The 24,596-nt window shown below is 40.1% G+C and overlaps 2 protein-coding genes across 3 annotated transcripts in view; both read right to left on the bottom strand.

The window, feature by feature from the left end:
* Positions 1-11,649, bottom strand: part of lmcd1 (LIM and cysteine-rich domains 1) — a 43,849-nt gene extending 32,200 nt beyond the window's left edge. The window contains exons 1-3 of one of the 2 annotated variants that reach the window (XM_084416158.1): positions 11,527-11,649; positions 11,039-11,228; positions 4,195-4,283 (exon numbers count right to left, since the gene is read on the bottom strand). In XM_084416158.1, the coding sequence (XP_084272284.1) occupies positions 4,195-4,283; positions 11,039-11,065 (116 nt within the window). In that variant the 5' untranslated portion in view covers positions 11,066-11,228; positions 11,527-11,649. The remainder of the gene's footprint in view (positions 1-4,194; positions 4,284-11,038; positions 11,229-11,526) is intronic. The other variant, XM_084416159.1, reaches the window with a different exon arrangement.
* Positions 11,650-12,616: 967 nt separating this feature from the next.
* Positions 12,617-21,449, bottom strand: gmppb (GDP-mannose pyrophosphorylase B). The gene is made up of 10 exons (XM_084418006.1): positions 21,246-21,449; positions 20,534-20,723; positions 20,358-20,438; positions 20,224-20,272; positions 20,002-20,144; positions 18,192-18,350; positions 16,100-16,178; positions 15,118-15,245; positions 14,141-14,323; positions 12,617-13,628 (listed from the first exon to the last, which is right to left on the bottom strand). Exons 2-10 carry the CDS (start codon positions 20,660-20,662, stop codon positions 13,497-13,499), a joined length of 1,083 nt encoding a protein of 360 aa, XP_084274132.1. The 5' UTR covers positions 20,663-20,723; positions 21,246-21,449; the 3' UTR covers positions 12,617-13,496.
* Between the last annotated feature and the right edge of the window lie 3,147 nt (positions 21,450-24,596).

Genomic DNA, 24,596 nt, shown 5'->3' with positions numbered 1-24,596 from the left:
GTAGAAGTGTCACGTAAAGTTAGAGGAAGATAATTCTGGAGATTCGAAGACAAAAACGAGGTACAGTAAGTTTCAAGTCAGATGATGAGAAGAGGATAAGAGAGAGTGAGGAGGTGAATAATAGTGCAGAAGTTCAGATAAATAAATGGGAGCAGTCCATGAAGACATTTAAAAGTTAACAAGATAATTTTATACTGAATGCGGAGAGGAACAGGTAACTAAAGAAGACTATAGAGCAGAGGGGTTAATGTGATCAGATTTCTTGACTTGATTGATGATTCTGGCAGCAGAATTATGAACATATTGTAGTCTAGGGATTGTTTAGCGGGCAAGCAGCCCAAGAAGTGAGTTACAGTAGTCGAGACAAGAGGTTATCAAAGCATGAATTCGTTTCAGTATCTTTAGTGCTGAGAGCAGGTACAGTAGCAGTCGGGTAATATTGCAAAGGTGGTAGAACGCCGTCTTGGAAATAGAACCATATTTTAATTTCCGCAATACAGGTATTCAGTATGTCCAGAGGAACAGCAGAGATGGAGCGAGCTGTGGCCAAGCAGAGATGGAACATATACGGATAATGTGACCAAGAGGTAACAAATAAATATTGAACAGAAGTGGTCCAAGAACAGAGCCTTGAGGGACACCTTGAGAGAGAGAACACACAGAAGATTTGAAGTTATGGACAGTAATAAAAAAATGTCTATCAGTAAGATATGATATAAACTAAGATAAAGCACTACCTACAGTGTCAAAAGCTGCTGTTATGTCAAGCATTATAAGAACAGTAAGACAACCAGAATCAGCAGATATTAGGAGGTCATTAGTAAATTTTACCAATGCCATTTCAGTGCTGTGGCCTGACCAAACGGCAGATTGATAGGGATCAAGAAGATTGTCAGCATAGAGATGAGCTTGTAAATGCGAGGTAACTACTGGATCTAACTGACAAGTAGATGAGCTAGTTTGTGCAATTACTAACAGAATGGTGCTGGTGGTGAATAACAGGGCTGGTGAGAGTAAAGCTAGAGGATGTGCTTGAGTAAGAACCAGTTATAGGAAACTTCTGAATGATGAGTTTGATGAAAAAGTTGTATTAATAGGTTTGATTTCATTTTCAAAAAAAGTGGAGGAAGGAGTTGCAAAGGTCAATTGAGCCAGTAATAAGATGCGTTGAAGGGTTAATAAGTTTGTTAACAGTTGAAAATGATGTCGACTTAGATCGACTTCTAGCAGCGTCAATTATGGAGTAGTAGTATGCTGTACGTGTGGCATTAAGATCAGACTTGTATTTCAGAGGGTCTGCTCTACCGTCACAGTCAGCAGAGAGAGTGGAGACTGACTCAGCCAGAGGTGTCGGACGATCTGAGGGTCTGCACTACCGTCACAGTCAGCAGAGAGAGTGGAGACTGACTCAGCCAGAGGTGTCGGACGTTCAGAGGGTCTGCACTACCACTGTCACAGTCAGCAGAGAGAGTGGAGACTGACTCAGCCAGAGGTGTCGGACGTTCAGAGGGTCTGCTCTACCGTCACAGTCAGCAGAGAGAGTGGAGACTGACTCAGCCAGAGGTGTCGGACGTTCAGAGGGTCTGCTCTACCGTCACAGTCAGCAGAGAGAGTGGAGACTGACTCAGCCAGAGGTGTCGGACGTTCAGAGGGTCTGCACTACCGTCACAGTCAGCAGAGAGAGTGGAGACTGACTCAGCCAGAGGTGTCGGACGTTCAGAGGGTCTGCTCTACCGTCACAGTCAGCAGAGAGAGTGGAGACTGACTCAGCCAGAGGTGTCGGACGTTCAGAGGGTCTGCTCTACCGTCACAGTCAGCAGAGAGAGTGGAGACTGACTCAGCCAGAGGTGTCGGACGTTCAGAGGGTCTGCTCTACCGTCACAGTCAGCAGAGAGAGTGGAGACTGACTCAGCCAGAGGTGTCGGACGTTCAGAGGGTCTGCACTACCACTGTCACAGTCAGCAGAGAGAGTGGAGACTGACTCAGCCAGAGGTGTCGGACGTTCAGAGGGTCTGCTCTACCGTCACAGTCAGCAGAGAGAGTGGAGACTGACTCAGCCAGAGGTGTCGGACGTTCAGAGGGTCTGCTCTACCGTCACAGTCAGCAGAGAGAGTGGAGACTGACTCAGCCAGAGGTGTCGGACGTTCAGAGGGTCTGCTCTACCGTCACAGTCAGCAGAGAGAGTGGAGACTGACTCAGCCAGAGGTGTCGGACGTTCAGAGGGTCTGCTCTACCGTCACAGTCAGCAGAGAGAGTGGAGACTGACTCAGCCAGAGGTGTCGGACGTTCAGAGGGTCTGCTCTACCGTCACAGTCAGCAGAGAGAGTGGAGACTGACTCAGCCAGAGGTGTCGGACGTTCAGAGGGTCTGCTCTACCGTCACAGTCAGCAGAGAGAGTGGAGACTGACTCAGCCAGAGGTGTCGGACGTTCAGAGGGTCTGCTCTACCGTCACAGTCAGCAGAGAGAGTGGAGACTGACTCAGCCAGAGGTGTCGGACGTTCAGAGGGTCTGCTCTACCGTCACAGTCAGCAGAGAGAGTGGAGACTGACTCAGCCAGAGGTGTCGGATGATCTGAGGGTCTGCTCTACCGTCACAGTCAGCAGAGAGAGAGAGTGGAGACTGACTCAGCCAGAGGTGTCGGACGTTCAGAGGGTCTGCACTACCGTCACAGTCAGCAGAGAGAGTGGAGACTGACTCAGCCAGAGGTGTCGGATGATCTGAGGGTCTGCTCTACCGTCACAGTCAGCAGAGAGAGTGGAGAGAGTGGAGACTGACTCAGCCAAAAGTGTCGGACGATCAGAGGGTCTGCACTACCACTGTCACAGTCAGCAGAGAGAGAGAGTGGAGACGTTCAGAGGGTCTGCACTGCCGTCACAGCCAGCAGAGAGAGTGGATACTGACTCAGCCAGAGGTGTCGGACGATCTGAGGGTCTGCACTACCACTGTCACAGTCAGCAGAGAGAGAGTGGAGACGTTCAGAAGGTCTGCACTGCCGTCACAGTCAGCAGAGAGAGTGGAGACGTTCAGAGGGTCTGCACTACCACTGTCAAAGTCCACAGAGACTCATTCACCAACAGTAACGAGGCAGACAACTGGCAGACCATAACCCAGCAGACACAGCAAAGGCAGGTGAGATGAAGAGTGACAAGGTTACCGGAGAATCCCAATGGTTGGAAAGCAGGATGAAATCTCCACTGGCCAAAAAGTATAAAAAATTATAAAAAAAAACAAAGCAGAAGAAACTCAAACAAAAAAGAAGGACAAAACCGTTAGCGTGAAGCGTGAAGCGTGAGCCAGACGCGCTCAGCGTTCTCACACTGGAACCGAGTGTCAACAATAGTCATCCAATTGAAAACATAGACCTCTATATAAACACTCAATCCTACATTTAACTCATAACTTGACCATCCTTTGATGTTTTGTTCTGCAGTATATAAAAAAATCTAAGCACTAGTTTCCCATATATGGAAATATATTATGTAATATGTTGCATTATATTTAGCAGTTATTCCCATATATTTTTGTTCCATAAGGGTTGGCCCAGAAGCTGATAATGAGCATGCCTGAGTGAACTGCAGAGGTTATGATGAAGAAGGGTCAACACTAAATATTGACCCTGCATATATTGAATCGTCCCTTATTGAGGGAACTCAATGCTGCATCATAACGTTGAAGCCTTCAGCGTGTGGCGGATTCGACCACACGTGACATCACGCCAATCCTATTGGCCGACAGTGGTCATGTGATGAAGCTCTTTGATGAAAAAGCCAAATCCTGAGTTAACCGGGACAATTTTGTAGTAGCGGCAGTTGTAGTATCACTTAAGCCGGCTTGGATGTGTTTGGTTTTGTCAAATCAAAACCACTCTTGCAACCATGGTTTTGTTCAGCTAGTCACTAGTACAGGCCCCAGGAAAGTCCCCCCATAGCAGTAAAGTAGATTTGTTTTTTTATTTAAAAAAATGACAGTGTTTATAGTATTATATATTTATCATATAATTAATATAGACAGATTAATTAGGCAAACACCAAAGTCGTGACATTCTGAAAATATTGAGCCCATGGAAATTCACACAGAAGCACTCACAACTCACACTCATTAATCCAGTTTTCCACATACACATCCAGAGAACTGAGGCAGGCGTGGAAGCCCTTTCCTCTCTTTTTTCATCTTTAGTCAAGAGAATAAATTACCTCCAGGAATGTGGCTGGAATCCAGAGCAGATCCCTTTACATGTCAGACATGCTGCACCCTTTCCTGCTGGCAGTGGCCCCACCAACATCTGGGAAATAAGAATAAGAGAGAGAGGTCAGAGGAAAAGGACAAAGTATTCACAGAATAGCAGTTATTCACAGAATAGCAAATTACTTAACTCACTGCAGAGACATCTCATGAAACGCAGATTAATTAAAATGTAAATGATTTTGAGGTTAAGATTAATTTTCAATTTAATTTGTTTACAAAATTGTGTAATAAGTTGTAGATATAATCCTCTTGCAAAGGCAAACTCGCAATGTATGTGAGGAAACATTCAAATCACAGAACTGACCAGAGTGCTCGGCGTGAGGTGATCATGTAGAGGGGCGAGAGGTGATCAGCCTTCTTGTGCTACTTGAAATTTCTATTGCCAAGACATTCTGTCGGGCGAATATAAATATGATGGTGTCATGCTATAGCATACAGTCCAAGTACTCTTGCAAAAAGACAAGGTGACTAACAGGGGCTATATCAACATAAAAGTAGATGATATAAGTTCAGGTGATATAATCCAGTCCCCCGGCCAAACCTGTGTGAGGGTCTGTCTCAATGCTTACAGTAAACCGGAAACCGAGTGAGCTGATGCGGGAAAGGTACGTGATCCACGCTGCCCAAAACATGAGAATTCTTTAATTTAAGCTTCAAGCTAATGCATAAGCGTCATGTTTAACATGGCTTGCCTGTCAGGTGCGTTGACAGATGTGTGTGCTGTTTAATGTGTGATGTGTTTCCTCAGCGCAATTTCATTTTATGGTTATATCCTTATCTGTACTGTTTTAATCCAATTTATTCAACCCCAATTGCAAATCAGGCTTATTAGCTAAATTTACAGACTTCTAGCTATTTGCAATGAATAAATCAAACAAAAGTAATTGAAATAGCTCAACACAACAAATGTTTCAAGTGGTTTCCCCAAATTCAACTGAAAAAGATGCTTTTAATGATTTCTGCAGTCTCAAAATTATTCAACCCCTTCATGGCAAGCATCTTTTGTACTTAGTAGAACATCCTTTTGCTGTTATGAGCTGCTGCAAACGAGCTGTATAACCAGAAAGCAGCTTCTGGCAGCGTTTCTGAGGTATCTCAGCCCATTCCTCATGAGCAATGGCCTCCAGTTCAGTAATATTCTTGGGTTTGCGTTCTGCAACCGCCTTCTTCAAATCCCACCAGAGATTTTCTATGGGGTTCAAGTCAGGGGACTGTGATGCCACTGTAGACTCTTCCAGGACATCTTCTGCAACCAAGCCTTGGTGGAGTTTGAGGTATGCTAGGGATCGTTGTCCTGCTGGAAGGTCCAATGACACACAAGTTTCATCTTCCTCACTGACAGCATGACGTTTTCTCCTAGGATTTCCTGATACTTAAAACAATCAAAAAAAACTTCTGCTTAAAACAATTTTTGTCCAAATCTGATGTTTTCATAGCATTCAGTTGGCATGTTTGTTTGAAGGACAGCATTGGGCAGGATATGGAATAGTGCGTTTTGTCAATAAAAGAAAAACCTTAAAAAAAACTTTTTTTAAATGCAGTTAACCAATTTAACCAAATATATAATCAGCCAACTAATCAATTCTCAAAATAATCGTTAGTTGTAGCCCTAGACAGAACAATGTTTTTAAGCAGGATTACTCAAAGCTTCCCCCATTCTCCATTGGTCGGCCAAACAAATGATCCTGTTTGGCTGGTTAGAACTGCCCAAATAAACTAAGCAAACCTAGTTACTCTCACTCAGCATGTGTACTGAAATAGTAAAAGAAAAACGTAACAATGTCCAGTGGACATAAAACATGATATAAAAAAAATAAACTAAACAAAGAAAAATCATATTAGAAATTTTGCACTTTTAATGTAGAAATTAAAACCACATATCAAAGAAAAAGGATAAAAATAAAATGCAATCTAAATGCATAAGTGTGCACCGTTTAATAATAGGTTTGTGGTTGTGTTCAGAATGAACTAATCGTCAAGCTCATCTAAAACAGTGCACACCTGTCTTCAGCTGAACTAACTCCAAATAGCTCTGTTCTTGTGAGATATGTCTGACATCTTGTTGCTGCTACTACAAGAGCCATAGACAACAAAGAGCTTGCAAAGCAACAACGTCACTGTTGAAAGGTGTCACTCAAAGGTGAAGGCTACTAAAAATTCTAAAGGCATTTGATGTACCAAAGAGAAAACTGGTCAGGGAGGCTGTCAACAGGCAACATGGTCGGCTGATTGCTTCGTACAGGACAGATATCAAATATCAGGACCCATATTCTCCATCTGTCTGGGCTATGGGGCCGTGTGGGAAGACGCAAACCTTTCTGACTAAAAAAAAAACACCTGGTCTTTCAAAACCATGTGTAAAAATGTGTTATGATCTGATGAGATATTTTGTCCAAATCTGTGAAAGGTATGTTTGGCTCATAAGTAGAAGAACAGCAGATCTGTGGAGGAGCATCATCACGCTTCAGGCTGCTTTTCTTCAGCCGGGACTCGGGCTTTAGTGCTTCAAGAACCAGAACCTTCACCTTTCAGCTTCACAACGATCCAGAACATCTCAATCCACTAAAGATGAATGTTGACCAGCTCCGCCTGAGGCCAGAACTGATCCTGTAGAGAGTGTGTGAGGGCCTGAAGAGGAGATGCTCTCGCTATCATACACATCTGGAGGCTCTGAGCAAAGAAGAGTCTAGAAACACTCCTGTCCACACAGACTGAGTGCTATACATGAAATACTTAGCTAAGTAGTTCACATTTACGCAGTTATAGTTATTTCAAGTTTTTCTATTAAATGTGTCACTTTGGTTTTCAGTTGCATTGCATAGATTGTAGTTTTTACATTAAATGTGCAAAAGATCTGATTTATACTTGTTTAATTCTTTACATGACACAAGCCAGCTGTTTTAACAGGGGTGCGTAGACTTCAGTGAGGCTAATGCTTGTCAACCATATGAAACAATTTTGATACAATCATCACATTTCTCACACAACATTAAATAAAGACTACTGATACAACATTATCGATTCATGTATTCAGCAAACTAGCTATCCAAATAACAAATAAAAAAATACGAAATAATCAAATAATAAGCGACAAAAAAAACTATACAAAACATATACTGTACATGTCTGATGGTGAAAATGAATAATTTGGGCACACTTCTGGGTGAATCTTATAAAACAGTTCAAGGACATGTCAAGAGCAAATTCTTACTACTTTATAAAAAATGCTTTATGCTGTTTTAAATAAAAAACTATTATACTTTTTATTACTGTAATACAGTAAAATGGCATTTTTATAGTGATGGCATGAATAAAAGGGTGAGACTGTGTTTGTCTATTGGTGAGAAATCAGCAGAAACTCTGATCAGGTGATGACAAACACCACATCCATTCACTTTAAATCACTCAACAATAGCTTGAAACACAATCCATAATAACAAGCTGTGAGCACAATTCTCACTCGATACAGAGGGCTTATCTTTCATCACAGAGCTTAATATGACCAAAATAACAGCACACAGAGATAAACAGACCACAACAAAGCATGCAACCATGGCGTTAAAGCCCTTTAAAACCTTCTGACCTTGTGACCATATCATGTTTTTCAAAAAAAGAGGACATTGGCGAGTACACGTTTACTTTTTAATGGAAAAAATGTGCTAACTTTAGTTAATGCATTAGCTATCATTATATACTATTTATTAAGGTTAACATTCATTAGTGTGTAAAGTTCCAGAGTCCCTCCAGCGGGAGTTCTTCTCTACATCAGTGTCAGTGTTTCTGAACTCCCATTGTAGTCTTGAGTTTCTTCCGGGAACAAACACGTCACGATATTCCTCATTTAAATAATAAACACTGCGGGCTCACTCTCGCTTGTATCCAAGATAAATGGATACATTTACTCGCGCACCTGAGTCCGTGTTGCTTTCACATTCACATGAATCGCTCCACAGTTCGAGTGCAACTGAACTCAGGACACCTCCTTCAGGTAGTCTCGGATTGGCCAGCTCTGCATGAAGCTTTCACAACAGCATTGTTTCATGTGAACCGTGTCCGAAATACACTGCTGGTGTGAAAGCCCAAAGCCCCCTTAGAAATCCCAGTCGAATGGTTTTTTGTTGTCCAAATAAAAGGAAAAAGTCTGGGAAAAAGAGGACGTATAGTCACCCGAATCAACCGAGGCTGCATTATACTATGATTCAATGATTCAAACTAGTCATGATTCAATGATAATGATTCATGATAAACTTGGTCACTTTCAAGGCCAAGCTCAAGTTCTGGTGAAGCTAAAGATCATTGAATCATGACTAGTTTGTAGCTTGGTAAACTATTTCAAAAACTACAGTCAATAAAAGTAGAAAGTACACTAGCTTTTTTGCTTGTGTCATATTCACATGGCACATCAAAAATAAACATGTCTGGTGTTGTTGTAGGACACCTACTGGAAGTGGTTGTGTTGTTGTGAAGTGCAGGTCAAGCAGAAAGTTGGCTTGGACTCTGGATTTAGAGACTGGTGGAAATAGTGCATTGAATAAAGCAGAATAACATTTCTGATTTTGTTCATATTCTGGCCAGTGGTGACAGTTAAAAAAAATGGGAAAATGTTGTTTTTCCCCCAGAGTTTGCACGCCTGTAACTTAAGAAGTATTACATCTTAATATCCTTTCAAAGCCCTATATGGAGATCTCAATGTGGCTCCATGCATGAATTGTTAAATTGTACACATTTTCAGTAGTCAAAACCCAAATGTAGGTCACTTTGCAAAACAACTACACTGAACTATACCCGAGTGCCAAAAATACACTGAGATGGTCAAGCGCATTAACTTGCTGCATTCAAAACATCCTATATTTGAATCAGTTTCAAGGATAAAGTGTCAAATAAAGGTAAAAAGTGACTGAAATGTTTTTATTTCAATAAAATGAATGTAGTATATTTTAGTTCAATGTTTTTTGTTTAATATTTGGTGTTTTTAGGAGATTTTATGGCACTAAATTATATTTATGGAATAGTTATAATACCTGAAAATTACAGTTCCAACTAAAACTGTGATATATCTTGAATGCTTTGTGGCACATACTGAAGTTTGGTCTCTTTTTAAAGACAACACTTGGCAGATTATTGCTGAAGCTGAAGTTAAAGTTAAAATTTTTATATGAAATATATATTTTCCAAAACATATTTTACTCAAACTGTGGGAAAATTTGTGAAACGTGAAATTCGTTTCCCATTAATTTCCAATGCGTCCATTTTTTTTTCAGCTCAATGTCCATGATTTTGTGTGTGTTCACATAGCAAGTGACAAAATCTTTACCAAGTTTCTTAAAAAAAAAAAAAAACATAAAATGTTTTGGTCAAAAATGACTAAAGAGCACCAAAGTGTTTACATAATTTACATAATACCTGAATCACTGCGAAATTTAAGGGCTTTTTACACTTGAAATGGTTAATCCTTGGTCATTCTAACCCTTGGGTAAATGGAATCCTGGGATATCTTATTCCATTATCGTTATTAGCATTAACTTTCCGGAGCTTTATAGATCTACCTTTCTGAAATTCAAAAGAGAAATAAAGGTATTGTACCAGCTAAATTGGCATGTTTTCTTTATAATTAATAACAATCTATAGACAATCAAAAATCAAGATATTTACATTATTGCTTTTATGTCAATAAAGGTACATTTCTAATTTCAACATATTTCTTTTTACTTCAAACATTCATCTTTCAAAACAAGTTACTTTAAAAAGTAATTAGCTGCATGAAAAGTGGTTTTCTGTATGCATATTTCAGCAATTTACTCATGGAGCAACATTAGATCCCCATATCTCTAGGATTAGACCATATAGGGGCTTACAAATGAAGATGCCAAAAGAAAAGTTTGTTAAGAACCAGAATGTAAAAGGATATTGAGATATCTTTAATACTTCTTGAGTTACAGGCATGCAAACTTTGTAAAAAAATAAAAATAAAATATTGGCATGCTCTATGCAGTTGATTTGATGGAGGGAAATAAGATACATTTCAACATTAGTTGTTCTTCCGACATTCCTCTTCAAAAGAAAAAAAAAAGAAAGAAAATATGTACACCTCCTTTTCCCAGGTCTTTAAGAGGGTCATGACATTCACACTTTTGCTGCACTCCTACTTTAGCTCTGGTATTAAAAAGGATGATACAGTATATCCCAGTCATTCATGTACCTAATGCATTCATGTACTCATTCATGTATCCCAGCCAACACTGGCTAGTATTCAATACATTTTCAAGAGTTTGTGAGTGTCCTGGGCTACCTACAGAATTAACTCAAGAACTAAACAATTGTTCAGCGGCAAATAAAAATCTACAAAAGCATGTGTAATGATTATGAATATGATTAATCATTCCCAGTTGATCTCGGACCTCAGCTCCAGGGTTGCCAGCCGTCTCGTTTTGGCGGAAAATGAATTCCAAAAACGGGACGTTTAGAAGTTCCTAATGCTAAACTATGAGTAAATAAAATCTTATCGAAACTTCACACCCGGCGCATTATTGTTTTCGTATGGCTTACTGTACACGGGAATCAACACTCAAAAAGCCCCCACCCAGTGTATGAGGCCAAAACAAACATAATTACTGCGCAAACGCGTTTCTTTTCACTTTATAAAGGTCAAAACAGAAAGCTCAAGTTTTAAATGTGGTGTTAGCAATTCAACAAATGTGAATTCATCAATGAAAATAAACACCATTTCGTAGAGTTAAAACCTCAGCGCGCATTGACGAGTTGAATTGTTTGAGAGTGAGTCAGATAACTTACCTTCTGATCCCTCGCGATCATATCCATTGTGCTAGTCCAAGTCTTATTTATTTAAGCCTGAAGTTCTGTGGAGTACAGCTGAGTTCAGTCCAGTTCTGTGGAGTAGAGCTGAGTCCAGTCAGTGTTTGGTGAGGTGTGTGTGTTTGACGAACTGAGAGCCTCTGTCTGTCTGACTGACTGGCCGCTTCCTCTGTGCAGGAATATGAGACATTACATCACCCGTGAATGTGAGATTAGACGAAACTAACTGAACTGAGTCTAAAACGGTACTCTGTGTCAACTTTTTGTTTACAGAGCTGATGTGATTAGAAGAAATGTGCTGATATATAACAACAGCACTCTGGCTCGTGTGATGTACTTCTTATAAAAGTGCCGTTGCACAGCATCCATTGTGGCAATTGCAATAAATCCACGTTAATAAAATTACATACAGTATCTCAGTACTCAACAAGAGTTCCTATAATGTCAAATGCAATAGATTAACTTGCCTCCTGGTCACTCGCGCACATGTCCGTTCAGTGTCAGAAGGATAGACTTCATCGCCTGGTGTTCTTCTGTCAGTGTGTGTGTGTGTGTGTGTGTGTGTGTGTGTGCTTCAGATTTATTTCAGATGCTTTAAACTACTAGAAATGCCCGTGGTCTCTGGTGCAGGAATGATACATCATGATTAACACTCAAAATACTGAGATTTACTCCAAATACTGCATTTAATTGTAGAAGCAGCCAAAAAGGCAAATGCATCGACCTGAAAACAAGTTTCAGGGAATCTATTTAAAAGAATGAGCAACTTTTTGTGAACTTTGTTGTGAATCATGTTCAATGTTATTCTTTTAAACTGTATTATTACTGTATAACACTGGTGTCCTATTTCCTTAAATCCTTTTCCTATTCAGCAACAAAACTCTGGAACAGTCTTCCTAACATCTTAAGAATCAATGCCGTTTCCAGATCTGAGGAAGGACCTGCGCCTGAACATGACGACAACGCAGTCCTGAAGTGTCCACTAGTCTCTCCCCTGTGAAGGCCTCCCTCCCCTCCCTTTACCTCTCTACAGATAAAACGTTGTCAGAATGAATATGTAAATTTCTAAGATCAGACAAGTAATTTGTTAAGGTCAAGTTGTAAAGAAAGACTACACGCCTGCGCACATATATATTCAAAAGCGCATACCTATAGACTAAACAGCGCTAAGTCAGCATTTTACACAGGTTTGCGTTTTTGAGGTTTGCACAGAGATAACCTTTTCTCAAAATTGTACAATGCTTGCACCTTGGACCCTATTTCAGGGTTTGTGTTCTCGAGCCCCAGGCACTGCTGTTGTGTGGATGGGCGGCCGGAACGGGTTTTCTGTTAGAGCGGTGTCGTGTTAGCGGCCCCGAAGTTAATAACTAATGATCTTTGCAACGAAAGTGAATCAATCAAAACTAACTTTATCTGGACAATAACTTTATCCTAGAGCTGCTGTAAAGCCCAAACAACCTCTGTTACTTTAACTTCCTATTATCACTGTAAAGCTGCTTTGAAACAATCTATATTGTTAAAAGCATTATGTAAATGAAGGTGACTTGACATTGTTTTGGTATTTCACAATTTAATAGAATTGATTTCAGCGTGATTTTTAATGCCCTTCATGTTGCTAGGACATTCAAGACATCTCTTTATGGTTTATCTACATTTCATGTGCATGAATCACTGCCGTCTTATTTCCGTTTACATTCCCAAAAGCTGCAGCAACTACAAACATTTAAAAGTTTTAAGGGTTTAAACTGCTTTCAAGTAAAAACAACTCAAAAGAAAACGGCAAAAAGATGTTTCATGGGTTTATATATATATTTTTTGATAGAAAAGACATCAACAATCTTAATCAGTGTACAGAGACATGACTTCACGAGTCTGTTTCATCTTTGTTCATCTGCACAGCAAGTATCCATCACATTTCTGCGTGACCTTGAGTGATGAATAAAATGTGATTTGCATAATTTAGTGCATACTACAGGTGTGAAAGTCTTCACAGTCATCAGCCACTGCGTTATCTGACACACAAACATACTTGTCATTCTTTCTACAGGCACAGAGTTTTATCCAGAAAGCAATACATGGCTCCCTTTATAAAAAAAACTAAACAAAAAACTATGAAAATGAATACCAACATAATTACTAGACAGCCTAATGGCATCTCAAAATCAACAAGATGAACCAAAGGAAGGGGAGTCCTGGTCTTATTGTCAGTAACACAGAACACAGAGGGAGATAACAGCAGCGCTTCATGGGTCATTAATGTGTGACACAGCCTTTAGTTGGAGAACATCTACTATAGATGAGATTTACCTGCAGAAACAGCACAATCAGTAACTGCACACTTCAGATATCCAGATACAATCAACACCTTTCCCATCATGCTCCTTCTCAGCCTGAACCACACACACTCGGGCACTTTGTGAGGGGTGTGAAAGGTGTTTCACATGATGATTCGCGGTTCGGGAACAGAGTCTGTGATGGATTTATGAGGCAGGACATTGGCACCGTTGATGTAGAGTTCATCGTTCACGATCACATCCTCGCCCAGAACTGTGACGTTCTCCATCCGCACCTGACCAACACAAGCACAGAACCAAACCTCATCACACAAATCACACACAACTGTACTTACTGTACAACAGATTATGGAAAACAAGAGTAGGGTTCAAAACACCCATTCCCATGTTTGTGTTATAATGTTTATAATACATTTATTTGATCCTTAAAAGGATTGCTATAGTCTATACTTGTTTCCCTCATTTTCCCCCCCCATTACATCATTCACAATGTTTTATGAGATGAGTAGTGATTATTGGCCAGAGGAGAACTGAGCGACTGATCCTGGTTTCCATTATTCGAGGTATAATGGATGGCAATTGATGGCACATCCAAACTGAATAAATGATTTCCTATTTTTCTTCTGTGCTTTGAATTAAAGTCTTTTTTATTGTTTATTCATCTTGGAGTTTGCTTGGTTCTTGACTTAAAATTCTTTATAAAAGGATTCCTTTGAAATTGCTATGGAGAAAATCAATGGTTGAATCAAACCAGTTGGTGGCTCTCTTACTGAGAGAGTGAACTCACCCACTGTCCCACCGACGAGCTCCAGCCCACTATGCTGGACTCCAGCCAGGAGTGTGAGCGTATGTGCGCCCCCTTCAGAACCGTACAGCGCTTCACTCGCACCCCGTCCTCCAGAACCACCCCAGCGCCAATCGTCACGTTAGGCCCGATGGTGCAGTTGTCCCCGATCACAGCCGTCGGGTCCTGGGTGGAGGTTAATGGCATATATGTTTAGTACATGCACCATGTTCTGCTTCCAACAGGGAACTGCTTCCTGCAGTTCAGCTCCAGCCTGGAAGAGCTTGATGAGCTGTTCAGGTGTGTGTAGCTGAGCTGAACTCTGCAGGAACCGGACTGGACACCCCTGCCTAACAATATACTTAAAAGAATAGTTCACTTCAAAATGAAAATGAAAATTCTTTGTTTATTGCGGCTTTAAACGTCCATCTTTTAAAGTGAGCAAAAATCTAAGCAACTGAAGGCAGTGACAACTATCCCAAAACTGTCCTCTTTCTTTACTCATGTTAGTATTGGACATATAGTGTGTAGTTATGGATCTCCACTGTGACCATATTTCCTGAAAATTCTGACTGAATTGTTTACCAGAATAGATGTCCCCATACTAACAAAAATCTTTTTTAAAGAGCTTATTTTTTTATATATATATTTTGTGTGAGCATCCCATAACCTTTCCATTCTTTTGAAAGTCTCACAAGCCTGTTACTGTTGCCTGAGTTTATTCTTGATTTAATGTTAATAAAACATCATTTTGACAAACAGTTAAGTAGATTGATGTCTCTCCTCATTAAAGAAGCTCTGTTTGGTGAGAATATTTGCCAGGGCGTGTGACAAATATGGATGTCAAGTGAACTGACTTGAGCTATAAAATATTACAAGTGAAATTATTTTGTGGACACAGACTACATAATTAATATGAACATGTCAGACTGAAGGAGCAGTGAACTCCAGTTAATGCATGTGTCAGTGATTTGTCGCACCACGAGGACGTTCCCGAGGAAGCCCGGGCCCGTGCGCAGCCTCTCGGGCGCCTGCTGCCGGACCGACTGCAGGAACATGCACATGCCTGTCAGGAAGTCTTTGGGCTGGCCGATGTCCATCCAGAAACCTGGAACACAGACGGTTAGCTTAGTTAGCAACAAAACCGTTCCGGCGCCAGCTTGGCTCTCCACTTCTTCTCCTGGTTTTGTTTGTTTGTTTGTTTGTTCTGTGTTTAGTCATTCTTTTCCGATCAGTTCTTCCAAAGACAAACTATTGAACATTAGCCAACATTATTTTTAGAGACAATATTTTTCTGGTTTTTGATTATTCCGACATTTTGTTGGACATTCTAGTCGGTGGTGCTGGGGTGCAAATCATATCAGCCAGAAGGAACTGGATAATATTCTGAATGTTCTGATCCAGTCTGACCTCTGACCTGTAATGCTGCCTGGATCATAATCATACACTGTTCGCTCGTTGGCCAGAGGAGAACTGAGCGACTGAGCCAAGGTTTATTTCTGGGTTTTCCCAAGGTTTTCTTTTATTGTTTGAATCTCTTGTTTTAATTCGTCAAATAAAGTGACCTCTATGAGTAGTTGCGACTATTTCATTAGAATAAAATAAAATAATGTGAATTAAAGTGTAACAAAGTTCAAGTTCAGGGAAGAAGGTGGACATTAAACATTAATCTTTAATCATAAAATATGCATAAACAACAAAACGACAGGACTTGGACTGCGGTGACTGTGGCATATAAAAGCATAATAAAATCAGCAACGTAAAATATCCCGGACTCTCGGCCCGCCCTGCTTCATACCACAGTAATGTTCATTAAACTTTAATACATAAGCTCATCCATGATTTCTGCCCGAGTCCCGTCAGATTGCTCTCCAGCAGCAAAACTTACATACTGTGCCTTTAAATGTATCATTATATATGGTTTATGAATGTCTCTAATTAAGCGTGTGTGTGATCCTTTACCTTGCAGCTCCATGGCGTACAGTTGTCCCTCCTCTGCCATGACTGGAAATATCTCCTTCTCAATGGACGTGGGTCGCAACTGAAGTACAAAATACAGGAAAATGTTGGAAACTTCAGCAATATGTGCTGAAGTATGCAGAAAAGAATCCCATTCCCTGAAATCACTGCAGAAAATGCTTTTCTTACTTAGTATTTTTGTCTGGTTTCCAGTCCAAATATCAAAAAAACTCTTAAATCAAGATGCATTTACTAGATAAATAAAATTAGATAAGATATTATGTCTTGTTTTCCGGGGGAATTAATCAAAACTAAGAGAGTTTGCTTAAAAATAGCACAATGATCTGTCCATGGGCTAAGAAAAATAATCTTAGTTCAAACAGAAACACTGTCTGAGCTACACTGATGAACTGGAGAAGTGTGAAATGCTCACGATTTCTCATTGGTCAACAACGGCTTATGCAGTCACACGTCTTGACAGGAATAGAGGAAAATAACAGGACTGGCAACTTTGGTTCCCAAGTAAATCACTCAGGCCTATTCAAGGTTTTGAGGATCAGCAATTCATTTTTAATTAAATCTCAAAACTATTAATTACCCAAATACTTAATATTTCTAGAATATACATTTAATCCAAATATTTAATCTGTACTAGATGCACTTTTAGAGCCTTTTTCCTGTATGTCAAGACTGCAAGCTGGTTAGCTATCTCGCTAGGTACCTAATTACATTTACAAAAATATAATTTCTTGCAAAAAATTTGACCTAGACAACATTTTTGATCAAAAACGTTGGTCTACATTATTGCGCTTGTGTCCTGCGATGGACTGGCCATCCATTCAGGGTGTTCACTGGGAAAAGCTCCAGCATCCCGCCTACAGATCCCACGGAGGACAAGTGCTTTGAGAATGGATGGATGGATTTACAGAATAAAGAATAAAGAAAGTTATGTGCTGGGGACAGCACTTCTCCTTCACATCCAACTGCACAAGTGCTTGGTCACTGCACACAGCAACCGACCCACATTAAAAGCTAGCGATGGCTATGGGTGTTTATTTCCCAGGGAATGCATGAACTAATAAAAACAGTTGGTGTGTGTCGTTTTTGGATAAATGATTCTTCCAAACACATTAATGTAAATACTGTAAATCAGATGAGCTCTTCATTGCTGGAGAGAGCCGAGGATTACATCTGAAGAACTAGCTTTGTTTAACGCACATTTAAATCACTACATTTAACAGCTTACTACAATGTTCAACTAGTTATGAATTGTGATAGTCCTGCTATTAAACACATCACACATCACACAAACCATGTCACATTTCACCCTAATATAATATGTATTGACAAACAATCTTGTTGATATTGTCAATTAATTACATGATATTTTGCTGAGTGTTTCTTGGCTAGTTTAGGCCAAAGCTTTCCATATTCTTCATATTCAGTTCAGAAGTTAACTTTTCCATTAAGGGGTGATATTTGCCCCTTAAATTGATTTCCAGTGGCATTTTTATCTTTATAAGGGTAATTTTTTCTAACCTTATTAAATGTCTCTTTTATATAAAATTCTTACAGTTAATCAGTAAATTAGGGCAATTGTGAAATCAGTATCAACAAAACCCACTTTTGCGCTGCAGAAGAGGCAGAAAAGCTGCATCTGAAGTGCCATTTAGATGTATTTAGAGAGATTAATGCAAATTCACCCCATCCTTTTTCTAAATGCATGTTATCGATCTTATTTTGAATAATTCATCCATGTATGCGTTTCATTTTAAACCTTTTTTTGACCTTTTTATAATGATCATAACTCGATCTTCGATCAAGAAATGTATTTTACTATAGTTAAATGCTTTGAGAGCCTTTACTTAATCCTTACTCAGAGACTTTTGTGCACATTATAAATGAAAGGCAGTACAATGAGTTGGTAATGAAATTGTCGCAACAATGCAAAACAATATAGTTTACAGAACTAAAAATATGCTTCATTTAGTTTAAGCAGTATGTACATATACTGATCGCAGTTGTTACTAATAAAAACTAAATGTTTTTGAAAAGCCCATTTAAACTGATGATGGTGCAGTGAGTCGGTCCTGACCTGGATCCTCCTCAGCATGGCAGGGCTGAAGATGTACATCCCCGCGTTGATCTTGTTGGAGACAAACACTTGCGGTTTCTCAACGAAGCGATGTATTCGCCCAGTGTCCCCTTCATAAACAACCACGCCATACTTAGACGGTTCCTCCACTTTCGTCACCTGAAACATCAGCCAGATGTTAATGTGGGTGAGTGACAGAGAGTCAGGCGAGAAATGTCCGGTATACTCCTTTACAGATGTAAGATGCATGAGGCAAGAATTCAGAGAGATAGAAATTTATATCACGTTAGGATCTAAAAATGTACTTGTTCATTGAAAGAATCTCTGAAATTTCTCATACAGGTTTAAGTCATATTCAAATCTCTGGCAGTGAGACTATGGGTCCTATTTTAAGGATCTAAGCACACATAGTCTAAAGCGCACAGTGTGTCTGCATCCACTTTTGCTAGTTTAACGACGGGAAAAATGGTCGGCGCTCCCGGCGCATGGTCTAAAAGTGTTGTCCCTATTCTCTTAATGAGTGATGGGTGAGTTTTGGGCGTAACGTGCAATAAACCAATCAGAGTCTCATCTCCCATTCCCTTTAAATGCTTGCGCCACGGCGGATTCGCTATTTACATGAGGGAATTTGCAAGTGGAAAGACTGAACGCATCTCCAGAGCGCAAACGGATCTGCTTGTGCACGAGGTTAAAGCTGTGTGTGTGTGTGTGTGTGTGTGTGAGGTTAAAGAGCAAGCAGACCATCTACGGGACAAGCCGGATTCCTATCTTTATGTACACAATATTAATCTTTTACATTGTGGTCCTTTCATTTTTAATATTTGGCATGTTTGTGTGCTGCTGCGCATCCCTGTGTGTGTAATAAGCAAGAGCGTGTGTAATAAGCAGAGTGTGTGTGTAATAAGCAGTGTGTGTGTTTGTAATAAGCAGAGTGTGTGTGTGTGTGTGTGTGTGTAATAAGCAGAGTGTGTGTGTAATAAGCAGAGTGTGTGTTTGTAATAAGCAGAGTGTGTGTGTGTGTAATAAGCAGAGTGTGTGTGTGTGTAATAAGCAGAGTAAGTGTGTGTGTGTGTAATAAGCAGAGTGTGTGTGTGTAATAAGCAGAGTGTGTGTGTGTAATAAGTAAGTGCGTTGTGGACCCGCCTATAGACCTTATGTAGCCCCGCCCCTTTTCAGCGCTACGCTCATTGTCTTTTGACTTCCGGTCTGTATTTTCACAGCGATTCTGCGTGTTTATTAATGAACGGCTCGTTTTAAAATCTTCCCGGTCGACTGACATTTGTTAAGTCATCTGCTTTAAACATTACAGTCCTCATGATAACTTTTGTTAACTTTACATTAAGTAAATCCACTTCAAAAGCTAATTACTCCTGGACAGAAGCGCCATGGAGATATACAGAGCGACCGCAAAAACGGAAGTTACAAGACAATATTCTAAAGATGGCGGCGCCCTCGTTTCTCTGGCACATAAGGTCTATAGGCTCATATTACTAACAGTGCGTTTAAATAAGAAAATAAAATGCGCCATTGACTTTAGAGCAGGTTTCAGTTGGTCAACGGCTCAGTCCATATCAGTTACTCATAATAGCAACGCTCCAGCAATGCGCCAGAACACACTCGTTTTCAGCCCAGCAGCCCATGGGCCACAGATGGGCGCAAATGCATTTGCTATTAAAACAACGTGGCGCAGGACGTGAAAATGAAAACTGCGTCGGGCTGAAACTAGCAGAAAACACGTTGCGCCGGGTGTGTGATCGGGCCCCATGTTTTACACAACATTTGAGATTTGCAAATGAAATCGATTCCTTACAACAATCGTGCCCTCTCTGCCACGCTGTTGGTGGAACTTCAGCATGTCCTCGAAGGGGAAATCACAGATGACGTCGCTGTTGAGAACGAAGAAAGGCTCCTCGCTGTCCGTCAGCAGCTCTCGCGCCAAAGCCAGAGGACCAGCTGAAAGCACAGACACAGAGTCACAGGGTCACGTCGGCTGAGGACTGCGCCGTACAGCGATGAGAAGATGTTCACCTACCAGTGCCTAGAGGTTCCTTTTCATGTGAAAGCGAGATTTTTATTCCAAGCTGTCAAAATCACAAATGAGATTGTGTTACTCTGATATTCTCCACATGTGACCGGCTATCATAAACACGAATGTTCATCAAATACCCTTTGCTCCTGAGCTCTCATCTCTCGCTCCAATAGATCAGACATGTAGCTCACAGCCAGAATGACATGACGGACTCCGGCCTGAACACAAACACACCAACAATCAACATCATATGAATGTGACGCTTCAGAGAAGGCTTAATCCGCCTGTATGGAGGAGTGTGTGCCGGCTGTACCTTGACTAGCGCCTCCACCTGATGGAGCAGGATGGGTTTGTTGCAGAACTCCACCAGTGGTTTGGGCACGGTGAGCGTGAGCGGGCGTAACCTTGTGCCGTAGCCACCGACGAGAATCAGGGCTTTCATTATGGGTCAGCAGAACAGCGATCAGTCCAAGCAGACAGGAGCAATCATGTGGGAACAATACCTGAGAAACACAGTGACAAGGAACTATCAGCTCTAACAGGTCCTCATTATATCAATATTTATAAAGGCACCCGGACACTAGTGTTCACTGAAAGTATTTGACACCTGTATGAACACAACACAACACACCCACGTGACGCAGCACACCTGTAATACCTGAATATCATCTATCTTACACTACAAAGAGCTTGCCAACCAGTCAAGTCATTCTTTATTATTAATATTTCCAGTTTTTAATAATAGTAAAGTCTGCTTTTTAACAGTACTGAAGGAGTTCCCATGAGCAGGACACTTTTGTGCTGTTTATGTGCTTAGCCACCGCAACTCATTCATTTCAGAAATGTTGATGATAATATTTGTCTGAAAAACGAATTTCTAAGCATTTAATATTTACCTATTTTAAAAAAATGATTACATATAAATAATACAATTTAACAAATTATTAATACTATTACTATTATTATTATTACTGCACAGTAAATCTGTACAGCTCATGTTTTATTAGATTGAATGATAAACTCACCCAAATAAACGATTCACCTGCTGCTTTTACTTGACGATTACGCTCAGTACGTCAACAAAACATGTATTTTAAACTCACTTCCACAAATAACCTCTATTAATCTGTAATGGTGCGTCTATCTGACAGGTTTACGGCTCTATAATATTCTGTGATGATGTGAGTTGAGTTCCGTACAAGTCAGTGATGACGAGGCAGCGTGAGGGCGGGGCCAGAGCTGGGACTACGGCGTGACGTCACGGGTCAATGGACCGTACCAGTTACTGCGAGGGAATCTCTGGACTTTTTCCGTTTTGTACGGTAGATTTTACGACGTACCAACATAATTTAAATCGTTGGAGAGTATTTCGAATTCATTTATTTTATGACAGAATACGTTATAAAGGTAAATTATAAACAAAATAATGGATTAACAGCCTAAATTGGCTATAGTATCCCCCATTGAAATGACACACGCGGCCTCATGGACCAATCATTTCATAACAACGTGGCGGAAGAAACGTTTCATAACAAGAGCCAGAACAAAAATAATAACATTTATATAAAATTTGTTTGGATATATATATATATATATATATATATATATATATATATATATATATATATATATATATATTACACGATTATGTAAAGATTTCAAGACTTTTGTGAGTAGGGCACAATGATGCCCTAATTTAATGTAATTTAATGTAATTTACTGTATTCAAAATTTAAACTAATTTAATGTATTCAAATGTAATCATTGGAATTTAATTATATCTGACGGCGTATTTTTTTTAATCACTGAAAACTTTTTCTTTTGGTCGATGTTGCATCTACGCCAATAGGTGTCATTGCAACACAGACACAATACTAAAATAAATAATCTAAACCAGATAAACTGTTAAATATTATATATCGCACTATTAGGTATTTGTTTTTATGCGTGTCTTTATGTTTAATTTGGCATGTGATGTTTCAGTGAGCAACCTACAAAACTGAAATTATGACACACAAGTCAGAATTTTGACATACAGAAATGATGGCATAAAAAGTCATAATTATGACCTTAAAAGTAGAAGTTTTGACATGTAAAATTATAATTATGACATTAAGTCAAACTTATGGCATTCATAGTCGAAATGATGAGATTTTAAGTAATAAAAAAAGTGTTCCAAAGTGTGTTATAATCTATGGCCGACTGCAAATATAACATAAAATGGTTTCTTGTTTTCTAGCTCATGATGTCCCTGATCAGAGTCAGAGATCAGCATCTGTCCTGTTTCTGCAGACTCTTCATCCGTCACTGGACACAACACTGCGATGGACATGTATAGAAATGTACCAAAAGATGGCGTATCTTGGTAGAGGATTTTGAACCCACAGAAACTAAAGGGATGATTTAAAGTCCCAGACTGGGATATACATTTTTGATGATAAATAATATTAATATGTTCATTACTCTGGTTACACGTGTGACTCTAGCCAAATAACAAGCATTTTTAAAGGGTGATAAACTGTTACAGGAGAATAAGGTAGCCTTATGGCAGTTTCAGTGGGAAGCGGAGAACAGGTTTGTGACCGGTGATCTACAGTACAGCATTACAGATGTCCTGCTCAGGATTGAAGTCAAGTCAAGTCAAGTCACCTTTATTTATATAGCGCTTTTTACAATACAGATACAAAACAGTACATTTACAATAGACAGGTATCAAAGCAGCTTCACCGTGATAACATGAAAATAATACAACAAAGTTTGTTTCTAGAAGAAAATTGCGTCATCGTCCACCTTAAGTAAGGCAGATCAATAATGTTGAATATTAAATGTCCCCAACCAAGCAAGCCAAAAGCCAAGGCAACAGTGGCAAGGAACCCAAATTCCATCAGTGGCAGAATGGAGAAATAAACCTTGGGAGAACCCAGACTCAGTCGCTCAGTTCTCCTCTGGCCAACGAGCGAACAGTGTATGATTATGATCCAGGCAGCATTACAGGTCAGAAGTCAGATTGGATCAGAACATTCAGAATATTATCCAGTTCATCTGGGTGGAAGTCGGAGTCATCACGCCGGTATGGAGACGAGTTTGTTGAGGATCAGTGCCGATGGCTGTCATGTCGATGAGGCCTTCACAGGGCTGATGAGGCTGGCACTTCAGGGATGCGTCGTGGATGGGTCCAGGCGCAGGTCCACCATCTGATCTGGATACAGCCAGGATCCGGCGGACTGCGGTAAACCTTGGATAAACAGAGAGACTAATATTGGCGTAGATGCCATTCTTCTTATGATGCAAGTACATCAGGATTTATGGGGAGTGTGCCCGGTTCCGGCTGACCTAATCTATGCAGCCTAACATTGAATTATAGAAGTTTATAATGTGTTATGTGTATGCTAGGTCAAAGAGATGTGTTTTTAGTCTAGATTTGAACTGACAGAGTGTGTCTGCTTCCCGGACAATGTTAGGAAGACTGTTCCAAAGTTTTGGTGTAAATAGGAGAAGGATCTACCGCCAGCAGTCGATTTTGATGTTCTAGGTATTATCAACTGGCCAGAATTTTGAGATCTCAATAGACGTGAAGGACTATAATGCGTTAAGAGCTCGCTCAAGTACTGTGGAGCTAAACCATTTAGTGCTTTGTAAGTAATCAGCAATATTTTAAAATGTATACTAGGGAGCCAATGCAGTGTTGACAGAACTGGGCTAATTTGGTCATACTTCCTGGTTCTGGTAAGAACTCGAGCTGCTGCGTTTTGGACCAGCTGTAGTTTGTTTATTAAGCGTGCAGGGCAACCACCCAGTAGAGCATTACAATAATCTAGCCTTGATGTCATGAACGCATGAACTAACTGTTCCGCATTTGTCATTGAGAGCATATGACGTAATTTAGATATATATTTTAAGATGGAAGAAAGCAATTTTACAGATACTAGACACGTGACTTTCAAATGAAAGACTGGTATCAAAGAGCACACTCAGCTTCCTAACTGACGATGAGGACTTGACAGAGCAGCCATCAAGTGTTAGACAGTATTCTAGGTTATTACGTGTGGGAGTTTTTTGTCCAATAATCAGAATCTCTGTTTTTTCAGAATTTAGAAGTAGGAAATTACTAGTCATCCAATTTTTTATATCAGCTATGCATTCAGTTAATTTTGTGCATTGGAAAGTTTCGTCAGGGCGTGAAGAAATATAGAGCTGAGTATCATCAGCATAACAGTGAAAACTAATGCCATGCTTCCTAATGATATCTCCCAAGGGTAGCATGTACAGAGTGAACAGCAACAGTCCTAGTACTGAGCCTTGTGGTACTCCATACTGAACTTGTGATCGATAAGACATCTCTTCATTTACTGCTACAAACTGATAACGGTCAGATA

Source organism: Rutilus rutilus (genome assembly GCF_951802725.1).
Source record: "Rutilus rutilus genome assembly, chromosome: 8".
Taxonomy (NCBI): domain Eukaryota; kingdom Metazoa; phylum Chordata; class Actinopteri; order Cypriniformes; family Leuciscidae; genus Rutilus; species Rutilus rutilus.
Note: the sequence above shows the minus strand (reverse complement) of the source record. Positions and strands in the feature narration are given on the sequence as shown.